Source organism: Podarcis pityusensis (assembly GCF_964106645.2).
Source record: "Podarcis pityusensis genome assembly, contig: HAP1_SCAFFOLD_467, whole genome shotgun sequence".
NCBI classification, from domain to species: domain Eukaryota; kingdom Metazoa; phylum Chordata; class Lepidosauria; order Squamata; family Lacertidae; genus Podarcis; species Podarcis pityusensis.
The window spans coordinates 1,562-23,512 of record NW_028293365.1 but is presented as its reverse complement, the minus strand read 5'-3'; the positions used below and the strand labels follow the sequence as shown (position 1 = coordinate 23,512).

Genomic DNA, 21,951 nt, shown 5'->3' with positions numbered 1-21,951 from the left:
GTGATTTTTATACTAGGCACCTCTAAAATGTGATTTCACCCACCCTCCAAACAGAAACCATCTCTAACTTTTTATTTAGGGGCAGAATTGGATGGAATTTGCAGGTTGAGTCACCACTTCAGAGAGCATGAATCCTGTCAAATTTCAGAAGGATCACTGTAGTAGTTCTGCCACAAGGACTGAAATGGGTAACAACAAAAGGAATCACTTAAATATCCGCATGTCTTTTGTGTGCAATTAGTCTGAAAATCACAGACATGAGAGATCTCCACATTTGCAGACAAATAGGCCCAAAGGCCAAGCACTTTTAAAATGTTTTTGGTATAGAAATAACTAAAAGAGATTCATTTTCCCAACTAGACTTATCAGTGATAAATGAGCTCTGAAATTTTGAGAGAGAGAGAGAGAGAGAGAGAGAGAGAGAGAGAGAGAGAAATTTTGGCTCTGTAAACATCTTAGGGTGCTGGATATCTCCCTGGAGATTTGATGAAGGAGCACCAGGTTTCAGTTGGCTGCTTGACTGCTTAAACTGTGTGCCTCCACCTAAGCTTGACTTGTCTATTTGAAAATATAAATGTTACAAAACTCCAATAAGCCTCTAGTGACCTCTTTCCAAAGGAAATCCAAGCTGAATGTGCAATGCACCCATGGAACTTTGCTCTTCTCAGAGTAATCGGGCAAAACTAAGGTTAACTTCAAAGGACAGTGAAGCTGGAGAAAGATAAAACACTTCCTGTGTGGCGCTGCACTTCACAGGGGCTATAAAATTCCCCACAGGATTGCTGGCTTTTCTTTCCAAAGAATGAATCACACTTCCGCAAAACAAGGGGATGGTTTCAGCAACATCTCTGTGCACCCTCCTGAGCAGTAAATCTAGAAATATGAGGAGGATTTCCCCAGGACCAAACAGTTTGTACCAAAGAGCAAGTACCACAGATAGCACAAAGCTTCTTCTGCCCAGACCCAGGCTGAATCTACACAGTTATATAAATATTTTTTTAAAAAAAAACACTGTGAAAATGCCTTTATAATAAATGTAGTAAAGTATATATGGAATTTGCCATTACCTCATCAGTGCCATTTAGTGTCACATTTGTAAAGTGCATTTAAAACGAACTTAAAATGTTGCATTTGCAGCTTTATTTCCAACACGGTTGACTGGCAGATGTTGCTGACCCATTCACAATGAGCCATGGTTTTGCATACCACTAACTCTGGCATGAACTGTAGTGATGTGCAAAATGAGAGTTTGTGCTCATGGTTCATAAGTGGCACATCATATGGCAGAGGCAGAATGGCAGAAAGGGAGAAAATGCAAATCAAACACCAGGTACAAGGTAGGGGCAGTAGCTGATGGGGAAGGCCATAGCTCAGTGGCGAAGAAACTGCCTTGCATACAGAAGATTCAGTCCTCAGAATCTGCAGGTAGAGTTAGAGAAGACTCTTGTCTGAGACCCTGAGGAACTACTGTCATTCAATGTAGACAGCACCGAATTAGATAGGCCAATGGTCTGACTTGGTTTAATGTAGCTTCCTATGTATGTTGAGGTCTCAAATCACATGATAGCTTGTGCATAGCATCATTTTGCGGCGGCTGTTTTACCCACAAGAAAATGGCTTCTGACTAGATCCACTTGATAAACGCAATATTGACTTTGACACAAGCAGTTATTTCACGTGCATGTCTAAAAACAGGATTTGGCAAACAAATTTTCATATCTGTCTGTTATATAATCTTAACGTCTGTTATCAGCATCTTCCAAAGCTAGTGCTATTCATAGCTTTCCCCTGCATCCAGTTCAACAGCAAGCATTTTGCTGGCATGATGAGGATTATCTTATTCCATATTTATTATTAATAATAATAATATTGCTTTACATGGCTTATCATTTTTATGATGGTGATCTCAATCTTCTTGTTTATTGTTGCCAATTATGTGTTTTAAAAAGTTTAATATAATGGGTTTGTATTTTGAAAACAACGTAGCCTGCTTTGTGCAGAATTTTCTCAGAAAGCACAGTATTTGCCTCGTAAATAACTAAATAAATAAATTTATCAAATGGCACATAATGTCAGAAAATAATACTTTGTTGATAACCCTAAAATGAACATGCATTATATTTAAAGATTTCTGGATGGCAGAATACTTTGAAGTCTTTCCTCTGACAGGTTAGGCTGAGGGAGACCCTGTGTGGAATTTTAAAGAATTTCTCTTCAATATTATTATTTTTTACCAGGCACCTATAACCTGCAAAATTCTGTATGTTATTCCATTATCCACTTTGAGCTATACAGTGATACCTTGGTTTGCATACATCTTGGTTTGCATACGTTTTGGATTACAAACACATCAAACCCGGATGTGCATGTCTCGGTTTGCAACCTTTTTTTTTTTTTATTACAACCCATTGGGGGGGGGGGATTACGAACAAAAAAATTTGGGAGGCCCCATTGGCGAAAGCGCACCTTGGGTTACAACCCGTTTTGGTTTACAAACGGCCCTCCAGAACGGATTATGGTTGTAAACCAAGGTACCACTGTAATCTTATCTTCTATCTTTAGAGATGTGTGTGACATAGGCAGATGCTTCTAGTGTCCGCCATTTTGTTTGCTCTAAAGTGTTTTGTGGGAGCATTGTTTCAGGACATTTGGGGAAGAAAGAATGCTTACCTCCTTGTAAGCAATACAACCAGCCAGAGGCCAGGTAAATGGTGGCATCCTACCATGCCATCTGCTACTGAGAGGGACAATGACATCTCTGCCTACAAGGTTCCACTATGATATCAGGGCAGATCAGATCAAACCTTAAGAAGGAATAACATGGAAATGCACCAGTAGTGGTGGATGGAAGCTCACAAGAAAAAGGAAAACTTTGGCAAGGCACCTGAGAGCCCTGAAGACTTTTTCCTATACCTGATAAAAAAAGTAATCTTCTAATCTGTCCCCTAACCACTTCTCCTTTAATTCATTCTAGTTCTCCTTTTTTAAAACAAAAAAACAAAAAACTTTTTACTACCCCAGTTCTTGATAAATCATTGTTAGGCTTTGCAAAATCCCAAATTGTGTGCTCCTCACAGGGCATCATTCAAATGCAGCAGCTTGGTGTATATTTGCATAATGTGTTCTAAATTGTGGATTTCGGTTATCTAAGCCAAACTACAGGCGCATTAATGTGCAGTATGTAGCTATGTTCCCACCCTTTTGCTTTTATAAATTACAGATGTGCATGGTGTGTGTACAGTGGTACCTCGGGTTAAGTACTTAAATCGTTCTGGAGGTCCATTCTTAACCTGAAACTGTTCTTAACCTGAAGCACCACTTTAGCTAATGGGGCCTCCTGCTGCTGCCGCGCCGCCAGACCACGATTTCTGTTCTCATCCTGAAGCAAAGTTCTTAACCCGAGGTAATATTTCTGGGTTAGCGGAGTCTGTAACCTGAAGCATATGTAACCTTAAGCGTATGTAACCCGAGGTACCACTGCATATGTATGATCCTTTTGAGAAATGCAGGTTGCAGGGAGGTGTGGTTTATCTCTCCTCTCTTCAAACTGAAATTGCCCCCTCCTATAGAGTACCAATACTTGGGCGGGGGGTATAATTTGTTTGTTTTATCGTGTCCTCCATCATGGAGAGCACGAGTTGTGATGAGATCACCCAAACTGCCTTCCTGTGGTGGGGCAGGACCATTTGGATAGACACAACTCCCCATTGGTTGCCCTTCAGTTGCTGGGGCAGAAATTTGGCCTGTTTGGTTGTCTATTGGCTGCCAAGGGGCCATTTAAGCTGCTGCACATCGCTGGGACCTTTCTCTTTCTTGTGACATGCATCCGATCACCCGCCCTCCTTCCCTATATTTAGGGCTGTCCTTTTGGCCTTGCTATGCCTGTCTAGGGGTCATCTGTCGTGGAGCAGGGGCCCAGTAGGAATTTTGCCATTTCGCTGATTGGCTGTTGCCATTCGGTTTTTGCCTACCGTGTAGCAAATTGTCACAACTAGGTAAGGTTGGTGGTTAGGCATTGGTTCAATGTTTTGCAGAGGGGAAGTGGTTGGCTGTGCCTGCCCCTCCATTGCTGCTGCTAGGGAATTCTGTTAAAGGAATCCAGGGACTCTCCTTGCTTTTGACCTATCCCCTTTCAGGGGTTAGGGCCACGCCAGAGTCCCTGGGAACATATGGGGTGAACTGGAGCCTGCACTCAACTCCGTGCTCCCCCAGCATGTTTTCCCTTACTGACCTCTGGTGGAGTCCAGTTGTCAGTCCTGTTCCTGCCACGGAGCAGGGTCAGGTAGTCGGGAATCAATGCCTAGGCAACCACTCACCTGCTGTAATTCAATAAAGTTCTGGCCAAAATTATTGCCAAAAACCTTAAACTAAAATTCTGTATCTATTGTGTATTTATTTTGGGGGGTGGTTTTGGGGGTCTTCACACGCAACTACTAGCCATGCGTAGGAGGGCAATTTATGTTCCAGTCATGCTGGAGAGAGAAAAGATAACTTTCTCCCCTTCTCCAAATGCTAAATTCCTGGTAACTATTATCCTCTGCTCCCCACAAAACCTGCACTTGTAATTAATAAAAGTAAAAAAAAGAAGAAGAAGAAGGGAAAGGAAGCTACACATTGTATAATCTGGCTTTCAGCACAGAATTTCAAACTGAGTAGAACATGCCAGAGTACAATCATCCCTATTTATTAGGTTCATGGCATCACTATCTGAAGGCCACAAAAAAAGAAACAAAGATATTTAAGAGTCACTGGATTTCATCTGGGTTGCCTTTAAAACAAAAAACTGCTGTTGTTTTCCTGACCACAATATGTGATCTTTGTTCGCTGCCTTTGGAACATCTAAACAAAAGAGCATCTATCCTCTGGGAGCTGTATACCCATCGCCCTGCACTGATCAATAAGCAATGGTACCACACGGATAACACTGTTATGGCTCACAGGACTACTGCCTTTCTTTGATTCTTATTTTTAAGGAAGCGTTAAGAAAACTGTAAGCCCCTAGGTTAATTAATGGAAGTGACAGCAGCAGTCTTAGGCAGCAGGAATCAACGCCAGCAGTTCTGCTGTATTTTTCAAGCCAAAGGTGGGCTGCTCAGATTATATGGAGTGCATTAACATAATGAATTTAATTCATCAAATACTCCACAGTTTTACTATGTTGTTTCTGTGGAAAAACATCCAGCAAATACCTGGGGCCTATAATTTTATTTGCTACCGAGGCAATTAAATATTTGCATCTGAATGCAATTCGAGGCACAATCCTGTTCACTCTGAATGGCCATTAGTTCTAGAAGGATGAACACCGGGCCTTAAGTGTTTTGATTTTGAAGCAATCTGTGTGTTTATCTGCATTTTTCTCTAACCTCGCCTTTTGAAGACGATCCATTTACAGTCACCTAAACAATCAGTGTGGTTGTTATATTTCCCCCTCCCCAACCCACCATTATTATCCTTGTAATAATTTAGCATATAAATGGAGGCCAAATTATTCTATCTCCTGTCCAGATTGACAGATGAGAAACTGTTCCTTAATTTTCAAAGAGCGGCGTTGATGAGTTTCACCATCTCGTGGAAGGCGGTGATGGGTTTTTCAGCAGAGAGAGTGTCAGATTGATGAATTTGCTCTGATGACCCCTTCAGAAAAGTGGATGCCAACTCCAGTGGGGCACCAGAGTTGGCAGCAAGTATTCAACTAGATAATGGGTAACGGTTTAACTGTTCAATATGCAGTTTGAACAGAATCCTTTTATTAGAAAATGGATTTTGCAAGCGCTCTCTCTCTTGATTCATGCACCCTTAGGCCAGCCTTCCCCAGCTCCCATCAACCCCAGCAAGCATGGCCAATGGTTAGAAATTATGCGAGAATATCAGGCTGGGGAAAGTCCACCCTAGATGACTTCACACACTATGTTGGGGCGATTCTGGGCTTGTCTCCAAATGTACTTTAAATACAAACTTGCAGTCAATCATGACTCCCCAATATGGAGAAGTGCATAGCTCATGCAAAAGGTCCCAATGCCTGGCATCCCCAGGTAAGTCTGGACATGGGCACAGCCAGAGGGCAGCAGAGGGTGGCATCTGCACACACCCAGATCAAGTGAATAAATAAAAATACTTAGCTAACTGACCAATCGCATCACAGATAGTTCAGTTCTTCCCCCCACTAATAAAAATCCTGGCTACAGCCATGGGCCTGGAAGAGACCCCTGCCTGAAATCTTGGAGAACTGTTGCCAGTCAACATAGACAATACTGAGCTAGTTAGGACAATGGTCTGACTCGGTTTAAGGCAGCTTCCTGTGTTCCAAATAATTGTACCTGCATGATGCATGCATTTGTCACACACTTTATTTTTCAGTGAGCACCCAAAATGTAACAAGTCAAGTGACCTTTAGCAATCTTTTCTTGTACTCCTTGGCCTCTAGCCTGAGATTTAAATCTATATGGCAAATCAATGAATGACAGGTGTTGGCAAGAGAAAAAAACATACACACTAAAAGCAGGGAGGATGGACACAATTGCAGAAGCTGTGTGGTTTATAATTTTATAGCCAGAAATACAGAATGTGATCCCTGTCCTGTTTTTTCCTCCAACCCCTTTTCTTCTGCAGTGTAGTCTGTACTGGCAGATCTTATTGCAGAGCGGGCACAAGCTTTTAAGATTTAGAACTGGAGCTTCTTAGGGGTTGGGTCACATTGCTGAGAACTGCCAATTCCTCACACAGGACAAAGCAGTTCCTTTCCACGTGCCCAGTGTAATCTGTGGGCCAAACTAGACAGTGGTAGTAGCAGGAACACAATTAATGTGCCTCCCTTTTTGTTATGTAGTTAGGAGTCTTGGGATGGTGGAGAGGGGAAATCTCAATCATTCTCCCACTGCAAACAAAATTGCCTCTCTTGAAATTGCTATTTGCATTTCAAGGGCACCAGTGAGAGATTTCCTTGAAATGGAAATAGTAGAGGTTTTGTTGTTGTTGTCAAGACTGTGACATCGCGATAGAGAGTTAAACGCCTCCTCCCAACCTGTTGCAGTCCAGAGGCTGCTCAGGCATCAAGAGTGGCCACCATTTTACATAGTAATAATCCACACACACCTGAAAATAGGTGCTGAGTTGCAAAGTGGGAGGATGGTTTTCCCAACAAAATCCATCACTTTGGCATGGGGAGAATGAAAACCTGGCCAGCATCATGGTCATGCACCTGTTGAGAGCCCATATCCCAGCAGGAAGCCCACTGACAAGAGCCCCCTTGGACCTGCTCCTCCTCTTCCCCATTTGAGGGTAGCTTGTTCACTTGACTCTGGCCAAGCAGGGATGAGCAAGTAAACATAAGTGGAAGTGAAAAGGAGGAGGAATAACTGCCACTGCATTCTTGCTCATTGGCTCTGTCTGGCAAGAAAAAGGCTGGCAACAACTGTAACAAAAGCATGAACTCACTGAAGGAAGAGGTATTGAGGGTGTCTTGCAAAAGCTCCCTCTTCCAGGCTTTCCCCCCCACAAAAAAAATAAATAAAATAAAATTCAACCCATCACTGGCAACAGTAATAAAACCATGGTGTGCTTCCAGACAGCCTGTGGAACGAACATTCATTCAGGTTGGTTTGTGGGGAGATTAAAAAACGGCTGTTGAGGAGCATTCATTCTATTTGTTTGTATGAACTCTATACAGTGGTACCTTGGGTTACAGATGCTTCAGGTTACAGACGCTTCAGGTTACAGACTCTGCTAACCCAGAAATACCTAGTACTTCGGGTTAAGTTCTTTGCTTCAGGATGAGAACAGAAATTGCGCGGCAGTGGGAGGCCCCATTAGCTAAAGTGGTACCTCAGGTTAAGAACAGTTTCCGGTTAAGAATGGACCTCTGGAACGAATTAAGTTCTTAACCCGAGGTACCACTGTATGGTGTTGCATCAAAGCAAGTGCAGGTGCATTGCCCTGTCACATTTCTTATTCTAAAAGGTCTGATCTTTGGGGGGGAGTGAGTTTGTTGGAAAAGACCTCCCAATCAACATTAATTACACAACCTAAATGTGCCAGTATGTGATTGAATCCCACCCAAAATCAGCAGCAGTCTGGAATTGCTCTACGAAAGCTTACTGCACTTGGTTCAAGGTGTTTAAATTAGAGTTGTGCTATTTGTGTGTAGCTGTGGTAGCTGCAGTCTCCGACCTATGCACTCTGGTCCCGTTTATTTATATACAACTTCAATGCAAGATTATAGCCATTACAGCAGATAGAAAGAGAAAAGGGCAGGGTATCGGAACTAGGGAAATAAGAGCCTCTCAGTTTGCTGATGCATTAAGTATCTTGTAAGATAATGGGAAAGAAAAAGGGAGTTGTCTGAAGTTTCCTTTCTTCCTGAAAAATGCTCCCCCACCACCTTTTTCCTGCCTTTTATTAGTCTGAATTTTTCTTATTTAAAGTGAGGGCTATAATTAAACTTGAGATTTCATGCCTACTTTTTTCAACCTCTCATAACTCTCTCAAACCAATTCCTTTTCTTAGATTCTTTTTTTAAAGCACACACACCAATGTAGGGTTTTATCTAATTCTGGCATTGTTATAATCCAGTAGAGAATGTAATTGGAGTTCCAGAAGCCAAATTCAGCCCTGTGGTAAGCAAGTGCCACTTCACAAAAACTGCACCTGTTTATGACAAATGACCTAGAAATCCATCTTTGTTGTTCCTTCTGCAGCAGTCAATTGTAGTAAACACCCAGCCTTCATTTTTGAGACAGACTTTTGCTCTTACTGAAATGGTACAACTGTGGATGGGCTGTATGTGTTGAAACTGGGGGGGGGGGGGGCATTCACACTACTGAATGATTCTCTTAAAACAACAACTCTGCACATAGAAAATAGAAATAAATGTCCTAGTCAAGCCTCATTTCCCCATTTTCAATGAGTTTTATGAAGAAACATGCAGGCGTGTGAGTCCCCACCTGTGGTATGAAATGGTACAGGCCAGGGACAGATTTGCCAGTTGAATAAGTCTTGGGCCCATTACAAAAGCAGCCTCCTACTGTGTGATTTTTTTGAAAGATCACTTCATTATTTATGTTCTTTTTATAACTCAAGAGAAAAATTCCAAACTAAAGATGGATACTACAATAACAACAACAACAACAACAACAACAACAACAACAACAACAACAACAACATTATACATACATAACATTGATGGCGGCTTATAAAATCCTAAACTGATGCTTGAAGGAGCACTACTTACTATACCAGCTTGCCCAACTTTTGAGCTCTGCAGGGGAAACCATTCTTGTCTACTACTAGGTGGGGACATGGAATAGGGTTTTCTCTTACTCCTACAGGTTAGGCTCCAAGCCTCTAGAATCTAACAGGCAAGACTCAAAACAATGTAAAGTATGTCAAGTACACAAAGTGAAAGACAAACCAGGATCATGCATAATCCATCAGTCTGAGTCCCAAACATGATCAAGGTGTCATTGACACATCTTCTGCCATTTGATTTAGCACATACACGTTTCTTTCATGGATTTTGTGCTTGTGAGGGAAAATGAGGGAGGAAATGCTTATGTTTTTTGAATTTTCACTCAGAAACGTTGACAGAAAATATTCCTTGAGCTGCAGAGCTACTACACAAGTGTGCTAGTGATATATTTTCAGTGTGTACAGCAGGGATGGAAAACCTTTGGCCCTCTGATGTTGGAGTCAGCAGTGATGGGAGTCGTAGTGCAACAGCATCTGGAGGGTCTCAGGTTTCTCATCCTTAGTGTGTATAGCATGGGGCATCCCCAGTGCTTGAATTAGGCTTCTTCTTTTTGATTTAGTTGAGATTCCTGCATTGCAAAAGGTTGGACCAGATCAACCTCAAGGTCCCTTTCCAATGCTACAATTTGATGATTCTAATTTCTGCCCTTTGCAGTCCAGATCCTTCACATTCTTGGTTTCATGGGAAGAAAACGAATGGAATGCTTAAAAAAAGAACAGAATGCTGCTCCATTCAGTGCAGTAGCTGTAGTTATTTATCACCCGAGATCTCCTGTCTAATTAGATTTTGTATATTCTATTTCTAGCTGCAAATATTGGAAGCTCTCCGACTGCAGCTGATATTGCAGTCATCGGAGGTAAGAACACAATCTTGCTTGAACAAAGGCTGTATTTCACAGAACAGAAGAAACAAAACGGGACTCTCTGCCTATGCCCAGAAAAAATAAGTATTATAATATACACCTACTCAGCTTTTCTGTTGAAAAATCAATGGTGTGATGCAATATGTCTCTGTTAATAGTCTGTGAAAATGTGATAAACCATTCAGGCCGAACCTGAAAAGACATCCATAAAGCTGCTATACAACAGACTTTCTAGCACATGCAATGACGGCTTCCTTGGGGAGGGTGGAATATTATGGGGAGGGTACAACAAAATGTGCACTCTCTGTATGTAAGACATTTATACAAAAAGGCAAGGCTCCAGATTTCTAAAAGTCTGGCTTACAATTACAACCTTGCTGAAACTACCACAGACCTGCTGAAAGCAGGTTGGAGCACGGCACTGGAAGTGCAGAGAGAATTGGCAGAAAATATGTTTGGTGCTTGCATGGATGGGGTAAGCAGCCCAGGGGTGTAGCAGGCATATGTACCCGGAAGGCTTCCTAGTTGTGAGGGGGGGGGGAGACAGGAAGTAAAGCCATTGTATGTTTACATCAGGAGGTATTTAATATCATTTCATAAATTATTATTATTATTTTAAATGCAGCATCACAGAGAGAAAGTAGGTCTGGACTGCACAGTCCCAGGTAGAGTGCTAAAGTCTAGAGAAAACCATACACAGATAATAGTAGGATTCAACTAGTTCTTTCTGTTAGCAGAAACCAACACAAGGACTTCCACTAGTGCAATAGGGCTCTCCCCCCCCCCCGCCTTATGCACCCCTCTTGCCTTCTCTAAATCCACTTTGGTGGGTCAGGAGAACCCTCAGAACAGTGCGGGGGAAAGAAATGAAAGATTGCTCAGTTGGGCAGGCAGAAATCCTTGCACTGATGGAACAATCCCCTTAGTGCTAAACTGAGCACTTTGACACCCCCCCCACACACAAAGGACTAAACAGATAAACCCTGTAAAATGAGGGTATAGAAGATGAAAAATAGGGGCTGTATCCAAATAAACCCTACTCAGATCCATCAACTGACATGACCAATTCAAATAAATTTATTTAAGTGGGTCTACTCTAATTCCTAATTTCAACCTAGCAGTTTGAAAGCACGTCAAGTGCAAGTAGATAAATAGGTACCGCTCTGGCGGGAAGGTAAACGGCATTTCTGTGTGCTGCTCAGGTTCGCCAGAAGCGGCTTAGTCATGCTGGCCACATGACCCGGAAGCTGTACGCCGGCTCCCTTGGCCAATAAAGTGAGGTGAGCGCCGCAACCCCAGAGTCGGCCACGACTAGACCTAATGATCAGGGGTCCCATTACCTTTACCTTTACTCTAATTCTGATTTTATTATTATTATTAATAAGAATAATATTAATGATTTAGCAGGCAATAATAATAATAATAATATTGTGGAAGACAGGAATGCCTGGTGTGCTTTGGTCCATGGGATCATGAAGATTTGGACACGACTAAATGACTAAACAACAAGAAATAATAATATTAATGATTTTGCAGGCAAGACAAATGAAGAGGTGAAAAGCAATAACTGAGATTAAACAGGCCAAAAACTTGATTCAGGAACACAGTTTAACCCACTAGCTATTCAGACCAGTATGAAGGGAGTGCTTTAATGCTTCTCAAAGACTTGTATCTAGTGCACTGTGCTAAGCAAGCATCCCATCAGCGCAAGGATTCCCACCTGCACAATGGGACTTCCTACCACTCTCCTCCTCTATGCACTCCCTAATTCTGTTCTGGAGATTCCCCTAATCTTCCAGAACTGTTTGAGGAGGGTGTGGGGCAGAGCTCAGAGTGGCATCTCATAAATCACCCATTGCCTCTTAAGAAATGTGGATGTGCAGAAGGTTCCTCACTGGAGCTGAATGCAATCCCTGTTGGTTGTACAGTACCATACTTTGATTACTATATAGACTATAGACAGCAGCCTCACATGGGGCTGCTCTGCCTTGTGGGTATCCTCACATTCCCACCTCTCATTTTAAAATCTGCGAGAGCCCAGGGCATCTGAAGTCATGGGATTCCAGATGATACTGTCCCAAAACCTTGCTGTGTGAGGCCTCCTCTTTTTCTCCCCACTCACGGAACTTCACTGTCTCTCTGCAAGTTTATCTGTGCACATACAAAACCATTTTAGATTATCAACTGGTGGTAAGAAGAACATTCCCTCTCTAGGCTTTTCAACTGATGAGAGCTACCATGACAGAAACTTGTTACAGCAATTTTGCTACAGTCCCATTAGCACATTGTCGTACTAATTCAAGTTGTTCGCTTGAATTACTATTTCTCCCCAAAGAAGCTTCTTAAATGTTAAGATGTATTATTTGGGCCTTCTTTATTTCTATTGTGTTTGCCCACTTCCTTGCTGTACTTGCTAATTTCAGTAATTCACCAGGTGGATTCCCCGTCATTAGTGGAAATTAGTGAAGTTCTGCTGTATTTCCCTTAGGTTCCATCTCCTGTAACTTTAATTTCAGCTTCCTACAAGTTACTAGGAGGAAAATTGAATTGTGCTGAGTCCCTGAGGCTTATTAATACTGTACAACATCTAAAGAGCATTATAGCCTATTGTGCTTTGAGAGTCCATCACGGGCCTTAAAAATTGATGAATTCCCTATTGGAGTCACATTATTATACCAGAGGCAACATCTTTACAGGGGCAATTTTCTTTTTCATAGCAGTAACTTTGATTCCTGGAATCAGGCAGCAAAAGCTCTGAGGGTTTCTTAATGCTTCAGACTTGAGTGTACTTTGCACAGGTAAAGTGATTTCCCATACCCATACCGTAACCATTGTGGGGTTGCTTCAGGATCCCAGGTATGCTGATAGCTTCAGAGTCAAATGTTTGTGGTAAGCCAAGCTTGAAAGACTAACTGTCTAAGCTCAGACCCAGATCTGCAGAACAAACAATGAGTAAAACTAAAGTCCTGGTTCAGACTGGTTGGGTGGACTGTAGAAAATGAAATGAGAAGAGAGGGGGAGACCATGCTAGAATTATTGCTTGAGGAATTAATTTTTTTGCCAATTCCAATATAAACTATTCATACTCCTGGTTCAGACTTAAGCTTGGTTAGGAGCAATGGAGAGAGTCTGTGGCAGAAATGGAGCAGGAATTAAGTAGCATAGAATCATATAATCTATACAAAAAATCTGTGGCCCATACCAAGGTTGGCTCAGAATCTTACATACATAAAACCATGGGAGATGGAAGCACTGTCAAGATTTGAAAGTCTCAAGCAGCTGCCAACATGGGTGCAGCAACAAGTCTACCAAAATGTAAATATGGGGGGGGGGGTGTGATCTTGTTGTTTCTTGTTTTTGTTTTGTATTGCTTATATTTTTTCCTTAATCCAGTCTTCATCATCACAATGTCAAAGCTGCTTTCTGATGTGTTGCTGTTTATGAATGCTTTCTCTTTGAAGGCTTCAGCAGAAGCATCCATCTATGCAAAACAAAAACAAAAAACCTTCAGCTATTTGAAATCATTAATGAAAGGGAACATTCAAATGTTTCTTCCTCCCCATAGGTGTCATTGCAGCTGTGGCTTTTGTCTTGATTTGCCTCTTGGTAGTGATGCTGAGATACATGTACCGGCACAAGGGCACCTACCACACCAACGAAGCAAAGGGAACCGAATTTGCCGAAAGCGCAGATGCCGCTTTGAAAAATGACCCTACCCTTCAAGAAGCCATGGATGAGAGCCGGAAAGAATATTTCATCTGAGAGCAAAGGCAGCCCCACTGAGTCATACTTAGTCATTCTCTCCTTCCCAAGGGAATCGATCAGAGACATCAAAAAGCACCAGGATACAGCAATTGCACAGAGGAGAACAAGGGGACTAATTGAAATATTGCTGCTTGCCCCCAAGAAGAAGCAATGCCAGATCCATGGCTGTTTATTTGATTTTAACAGCACAACTCAGTTCAATATCAGATCAAGAGAAACAAAAAAAAACTCAGGATGAGTGATTAACTGATAACAGATAATAGCATCAAATGTCAAACCTTGACATTTGGCAAAAAATAGCAGGTACCAACTGAAAGCATCCTCATAGGTTCGTTGATCCATCCCACACTGATACAGCACCTGAAAGTGAATTTTAAGCTGCAACCCAACAAACGTTGCGATGTATAAAACAGAGGATCTTGGCACAAGCACTACTTTGAACACATATATTGTATCCAGATACTTGGTTTTTCTTAACATGCGTAAGCTTGCCAGTGTGAATATATATGTGTATATTTGTTTTGAGAAGACTAAAAAACAACAGCAACCAGGATCTGACAGAAAATGCAAAGAAAACACAGAGGAAATTTTTAAAATGAAGGATTTTATTTCCAGATAGCTAGTGTGGTGTCATAATAAGACTCTGTGGTGGGAGTGTAAATTGGTTTGCTTGGCGCCTGTGTTGACTTATAGTTGTTGTTGTTGTTTAAGAAGAGTTGCCCTTGAGCTGCTCTTTCACTGCTCTTCTGAGATTTTATATTTGCCTGTATTAAACTGGCTCCACCTGCTTAGTTCTCTGCGTTTCTTGAAGGACTTCTGCCATAACACAGAAGGCGCTGCAGAAGAGGGAACTGTACAGACAGACACTATGACATGGGAGTCCTTTGTCCTGAGCCATTCTTCCTAGTTCAAATGAACAAAATGGGTAAGTTGCAACCATGGCCACAGCCTAAATCAAACTTAGAGTCTACAATCTATACCAGGTGGGACCCTCCAGATGTTGCAGAACTACAACTCCCACATGCCCCAGCAAGGATGATGTGAGTTCTAGCTCAACAATACCTGGAGGGCCAAAGTTTCCCCACACCTGGTCTATGTGTTTTTGTAGGCTGGCTCTAAGGTTAAGAGAGTACTGTATGCCCTCAGGTCTATACGACTCCAAGTCCACAAGCCACATATGATCACCTGCCATGTGCTTGACAACAACCCACAACCACAATTCTTATTAAAGAGAAAGAAATGGTTTATTCTGGTGGCCAAATTTTAGAGGGGCCATGGGGGAGTCCCTACTTACATTTTGTGGTATGCCCCTTAACTCCCAAAAGTAAAGGGGTACCATGGTTTGGAGTTGTCATTAAGGGCCCCCATAACTCTCCACCACCACAATTCAATCATTCATTCAATCTCTACTCACCCTCCCATTGGAGGCTACTTCTCCTTGCCTCACTTGAAAATGTTTAGCATGGCTTCCCACATGAATCCTCCTAAACCTATAATGATTCCTTATGGCAGTACTAGATTTCATGGGAGTATTCATTACTGATGTGAAAAAGCTACATGTGACCAGAAAAAGCCATGTGGCTACATGTTTCAGTCATGATGTAGGCTTTACATGGCAGAGAGTTCCAACATGAAAGTATCCTCCTTGGACCAGAAAGTAAACCATGGAATGACTCTTCATGTTACAAGAGACTTGGGGAAAGTGAGAAGGAAATAAATGAGCTAGTGAAAACAGCAATTTTTACTTGAAGGTTCCAAATTCATTATAGAGAGCCAAATTATAAAACTGTAACAGGTCTGGAATATCTTCAAAGTGCACACTGAGCATGCATATGGAACTATGGTGAACTGCAATCTTGCTATGGCTGTGAAGAGAGAAAGCAGTCAAATGCCACTTATACAGCTGAAAACACATCACCTAAATTCTTTCTGAATTGTGCTACTAAGCACCATTCAGGAAACCAACCATCATTTGGTCACAATAGAGTAGAATATTCCATACATACACTGCCTTAGGGGAACAAGCCTTGTTCCAGTCCTATATTCTTTTAATCCAGATTTTAGTTCCCACACTCCAGATTTCCATCTTTCCATTGGCAACCATAAGGAGGCTCCTGGCAATATGAGGTGGCCCAAAATGTGCTAGCTAAGCCTATGACTATTTTACCCAATATGCAAATCTGATTCAAAATTGGTATTATGTCTCAAAGAAAATTAACTTTTGATCCCACCCAAGTTATCAGTTTGACCAAACTGCGGGAGGCAGTGGAAGACAGGAGTGCTTGGCGTGCTCTGGTCCATGGGGTCACGAAGAGTCGGACACCACTAAACGACTAAACACAACAACAACAAGTTATCAGTTTATTTTATATTTATTTGCTTTCCTGTTTTGTTGACAGTATTCCTCTAACCAAAGAAACAATCAAAGTGCAATGGCTCTTCCCCCTCCCCCATTGCTATTTAGCAATTTTAGTTATTAAAACACATACACAATTACTTAGTTTCTATTGCTTTCTTTTCTTTTTCTCTTCTTATTAGGAGTAGTAGTATTAAACAGGATGTCACTATTTTCATTGGATAAATGATGGAGGGTATGTGTTTGGAGCCAAATGGCTACATTTATCTCCACTGAACTCAGATCCTGGTTTATATGCAGAATGCCACTACAATTATCCTGAATACTTGACTTTAAGTCACTTGAGTCAGTGTGCTGTGTTGTATGTAACAAAAGTAAACTTGTCTTTATTTGCATGGCACACAGACTCGTTCGGTGGCTGAATACTCCTCAACAGAAAACACCTAATTGATTTTTAGGAAGATGAAAAGTCTCCTGTTGCTTAACCTCTTCCCTTATCCTGCAGCTGCTGAACTCAAAACAGGATGCATGAAGTTGTGCAAGCGAGCACTAAGGGTCCAGTCCAGATGTTTGCAACTTTGGGGAATATTATAATTGAATGTCTAGGTACTAGCATGGACTAATTTGTATACCTAAAGCAGTCTGGTTGGATTTTTGTTCAAATGGGTTGTTTCTCTAGTGTTCATTTTCAGTGAACAACGAAACCTGATGTCAGAGGTTCTGACATCAGGTTTCTTTGTGCACGGAAAATGAGCATTGGAAACCTATTCATTTTTGTGTTTGTTTTGAAATAAGCCAAACCTCTTTGTGAATTCAGAGCATTGGATATCCCCAGTTCTTTGTGAAATCCAGCTTCAGAGCTGTGTGATTCTTTCCTGGCATTCTCTTTAATTGTTCTGTTTTTGTTTTAATTCAAAGGACCCCGGATAGGGTATAAGGCTGAGGCAGCAGAACACAGTAGTAATGTTCTCTAGCACTTTATACTGCTGGCAATGGTCACATTAATGAATGTTTCTGCAACTAAAGAACTCCCTGCAAACAGAAAACAAACACAAAATGGAGCAGATTGGGCTAGAAACTTTCTCCCTGATGTGTTAGCTTTTTACTTGCAGGAATGTATTTGTGTAGGGGAGCATTCAGAAATGGTATTTCCCCACCTACAGCCTCTTCCATCATCTCAGAATCCTACCTTCTCTTTTTGCTGCATGGGAAGAGACAGGCTTATCTCTTAATGTGGAAGAGTCTGAAACAGGTACTGAGCAAGAAAAGCAAAAGCACCTTCTGCATTGTGGATTTTTGAAGGGGTATTTACTGAAATCACTCCCAGGAGCCCTAAGAAGCATTGGGGGACACACTGGCACCCATGGGCACACATAGGTGACCCATGTCTAGAAATGCAGTTTCTAAGTGGCAGCACATTTGCAGCAGCAAAAACAGTGGAAGGAAGGACTATGGTGGGATGGAGGTGCTTACTTGACTTCCCAGCAGGTGAGTCACTGCGGCTTACCAGAAAGAACAGGGGTGAGGCAGCAGTGAGGTCAGCAGACCCAGCCTGGTGTTCCTGCCAGTGAGTCCACCATCTTGTCCCTTCCACTCTTGGTCAATAACAGCAACCCACCTGCTAGGAGGTCAGGTAAGCACCTCAGACTCTCTAAGCCATCCGCTACCAAAAAGCAGTCCCCCTTCCTGGTGTGATTATAACCTCTATTTGTTTGCTACTTATTTGACAGGCATATAGATAATGAGCAATCTTTTCTGGACAAAAGATTGATTGCTCAAGAGGCAAAAGGGGCCCTAGAGAGTTGCAAGGCTGTTTTAGCTGATGTGAGGTTCTGTACAGGCAGGGAGGTTTAAGAGGTAGCAGGATGCCGAATCTAAGAGACTTGTCACAAAGTGGAGGCCGCCCAGAGGATGCACATGCAAAAAGATGCAAGATACTTCCCAAGAAAGAAAGTCTTCAGCAACCTGCTGCTTACAATGCAGAACTGAAACTTAAACACAGAGCTTGAGAACTGACTCAGGCACTTCCAAGCTAAGGAGGCCAAAAACATCAAAAGCTCACCAAAAGGTATTTTATAGTCTTGGTAACGCAAGGAAGGGACAGCTGGCATGTCCGTGTGGGTAAAAGGAATTTCACTGTTTTGCAAAGCATGCCTGCACAAGCACTACGTGAGGACTCTCTGCAGAGCAGACAAAGAAACTTAACACCCAACAAGATGCCTACTGGCCCCAAAGTAGGGCAAATGCTTGTGTGTGGTGCCGTAGCAATAGATGCACACCCAAACTCAGATGCTATGATCCTTTGATGCCACATCAAGATTTCCCCCCCCCCCCCAGAAAGTGAATCATCAGGCACTGACTGGTAAGATACTTGTGGCACAGAACAGTTCATCTCACCTCCGATGTGCTTCTAAAGGCCCCAAATCTGCAGCAGCAAGATGCTGGAACTCCTCACACAGCCGCGAGGGCTTGGCCTTTGCTTTCCCCTCACAACAGGAGACAACAGCTCCAAACGGTTCACACAGTTTGTTCAATCTAAAGAGCAAATCAGAGGCACATCCAACTGTTAACACATATTCTCCTTGCGTCTGTTCCAATCCATTTGCCCATTGCCATCAGACACAAGCTCCTGGAAAACAAGCGCTGAGCCTTTTCTGCCACTAAACCTGTTATTATCCCTTTGGAGCCGGTGTCAGTGGCCCCATCTTCCTGTAACATGACTTCCTATGTTCAGGACTGCCATATGATCACAGTATCTTTGAAACATTTTAAAATCTTATTCTCAATATAGTTGGATTCTTATCGTAATTTTTAATAGCTGTGTGTGAATGTAGAATCTCCTTGGGCACCTAAGTGGCAGAAATGTTATTCAAAGAGATTTAGTTAATGAATTAGCACACACACAAACACACACCCCACTAGAAACAGAATCGCTTTGGAACTAAATAGCAGAGGAGTTTATCTGAAGCATTATTTGTTGGCAAGCCTTCTGCATTGTATCCCCCAGCATTGCTTCCGAAATGATTCTGTTTATAACCAGGAGATAACCAGGAATCACTTTTCAGAGCCGCTTAATGGTATTTATCACATTATGTACATTCATAGTTTCATCAAGGAGCTGTAAGGCTGCCAGAAGCAGAAGATGGGCATACCTTAAATGCCATCCTGTCATCACATCAGTGCAAAGAAATGCTGTCATTACTTGCATTCTGTCACCTTTGATTGCTGAACCTGGATTTGATTTATATTATTGTGGGCACTTTCGCTCCGCTTTAACAATATATTTCCAAGCATCACTCAGACCATTCCAACAACCTGTCATTTGAGATTAGTGTACTCATCTCTATGAAGACATGCAGACACCTCGGGCTAGATTATACTCTCAATCACCCCATCTGCAGTCTGGTTTCAAATTTTTAATAATGAGGCTGTTTGTTTGTTTGTTTGTTTGTTTTCAATGAGTTGCTGTTACTATTATTATTATTATTATTATTATTATTATTATTATTATTATTGCATTTGTATACTGCCCCAAAATACAAGGTTCACTGGGCAGAATAAATACTGTTTTAGTAAAGGGGGAAAGTGGAGAGGAGCTAGGAAAGCAGAACATTTGCACACTTAATATTTAGTAATATTAATTAATTAATTAATTAATTAATTAATTAAAAACCCAACAATCTCTTGCAAAGCTGGTTATAACACTGGTTCACAGGGGACAGTGATGATCATTCCTTCTCCAAGCCAGGTGGTCTTTGAAAAGGCATTTGAACTGATGCTGACAAACTGAAGAAGGGTGATTTAATGAGCCTCCTTGTGTGATTTAGCTAAGCCCTGCAGGACAGAGCCTTCCAGCTTTGTTCCACTTTGTCATTTATGCAAACACCTAATCTATCCACTGGGATATCTCACTTGGTAGAGCATGAAACTCTTAATCTCGGAGTTTTGGGTTCGAGTCCCACATTGGGTGAAAGTTTCCTGCATTGCAGGGCGTTGGACTAGATGACCCTCAGGATCCCATCTAATACTACAATTCTATGATCCTGGGTGGCCAGATGAAAAAGAGAGCAAGGCTCTTGCACATTTAATAACTATTAATAGAAAATGCCTATTAGAGAAGCCAATAAGTAAGGTGACCAACCTTTAACAGTATGTTCAAGTTGTTTATTTTCTTTAATCAACCTTTGCCAAATGAACTTGTCAATTCTGGAGAGGAATATAAGCAGTTATTTGTAAGTATATCTGAAATTCAAATGTTCTCTGTGCTGCTAAATCATCATGACTGCCCTCATCAGTGCTTGTATTAAAGGGCACCATCTGTTATTCATGTGCTGATATAAAATTATTCTGTAACTGTAAAAACTCAAAGTAACTAACATATGCTACAAAGAACACATTCTAGGCGGCAGAAGAGTGTGTTTCTGGTCTGGTTTTCTTTGCTAACCATAAATTTACAGGACGCTATCCTGCTAAGTCAAACTCAGAGGAGATCTGTTGAAATCAATAGTATTGAGTTAAGTAACTCCACTGATTTCAATGGGGCTGCTGTGAGTCTGATTGCTGGATATCCCCCATAAGCTTTAACAGAAGAAAAATTGATAATGTAAACTAGAGATAGACATCAAGAAGCTCAGGGGGTGCATCTACCCCTCTCAAAAAGGCTTACATCTGGCCTTCAGTATCACCCCTGAACACATGGACACACACACATTACCATGCCACTCCTCATTCATAAGCCAAGACAATTGCAAAAAGCGCTTTGATCTCCTCTCCTCCAGTGTAAATCACAAGAGATGTTTTGGCTTCTACTCAGTACTGGTCTAAGACATTTTGCTGCCCAAGGAGAAGATTAGAGAGATGAGATTGGGACTTGGAGGGCCATGCATAAGAGACCATCTCCATGAAGCTGTCTGGATTTCTGGCCATCTTGGTATGTTGTTGCCACTCAGAATGTATCAAAGTTCTTCTTTCCAACTTCCCTCTTTCTTTTGGTGTGTGTATGTGTATTAAATTCTGACCTTGAGGGCAAGGGAGTGTTTACCTTACTATTTTATATAGCACGGACTAGAGGCAGTGTAGAAACAGATGCTGACACTGCCATTTCATTGGCTCATAGCACCCACACTTGAATGCATGAAGCCTCTAGTTGCATTCTCATAGGCCACTGTTCAGAGCATGAATGCCAGATAATGAGAATGCCTGCTTTGTATTTGTGGCCATCATTATTTTGCATCTCACTCTGGAGCTGATAGGATTAATCCTACCCTTTTAGACAACAGCCCATCTTTCTCAATCTTAGGGATGTAATACCTCGTGTTCTCTATTATCTCTATAATAGATCTCTACATTATAACTATAGATCTGGTTCCTGGCAACTGGGGAGGGGCTGGAGCAGAGAACTCATACAGAACAGGTATATGTACGTACATACAGAGAGATGCATGCTTGCAGTGGCACCTGTAAGCCTTTTCCCAATAGAGCAAAACCTCTTATAAACACAAAGACAAATTCCCCTTTCACTGAGCAATGTTAAAACAATTTCATCTGTCCTTGCTGGCTAATTAGTTGAAAAAACAGACCCACACACCATATCACTGCACAAAGAAAAACAGACTTCTGAAAATTCCATCCAGCTTCTAAAGTTGCAAAAGCTGAAGAAAATGAAACTGGGTGGGCGGGGACTGATGGCTACCTTGAAAGAATAGGTGCCTTCTCTTCTACTTT

At 41.8% G+C, this 21,951-nt stretch overlaps 1 protein-coding gene across 1 annotated transcript; it reads left to right on the top strand.

The window, feature by feature from the left end:
• Window positions 1–5,968: 5,968 nt before the first annotated feature.
• On the top strand, window positions 5,969–14,662 carry GYPC (glycophorin C (Gerbich blood group); the record flags this gene model as incomplete). The annotated part of the gene is made up of 3 exons (XM_081024335.1): window positions 5,969–6,032; window positions 10,050–10,100; window positions 13,672–14,662. 3 exons carry the CDS (start codon window positions 5,969–5,971, stop codon window positions 13,866–13,868), a joined length of 312 nt encoding a protein of 103 aa, XP_080880461.1. The 3' UTR covers window positions 13,869–14,662.
• Window positions 14,663–21,951: the final 7,289 nt, after the last annotated feature.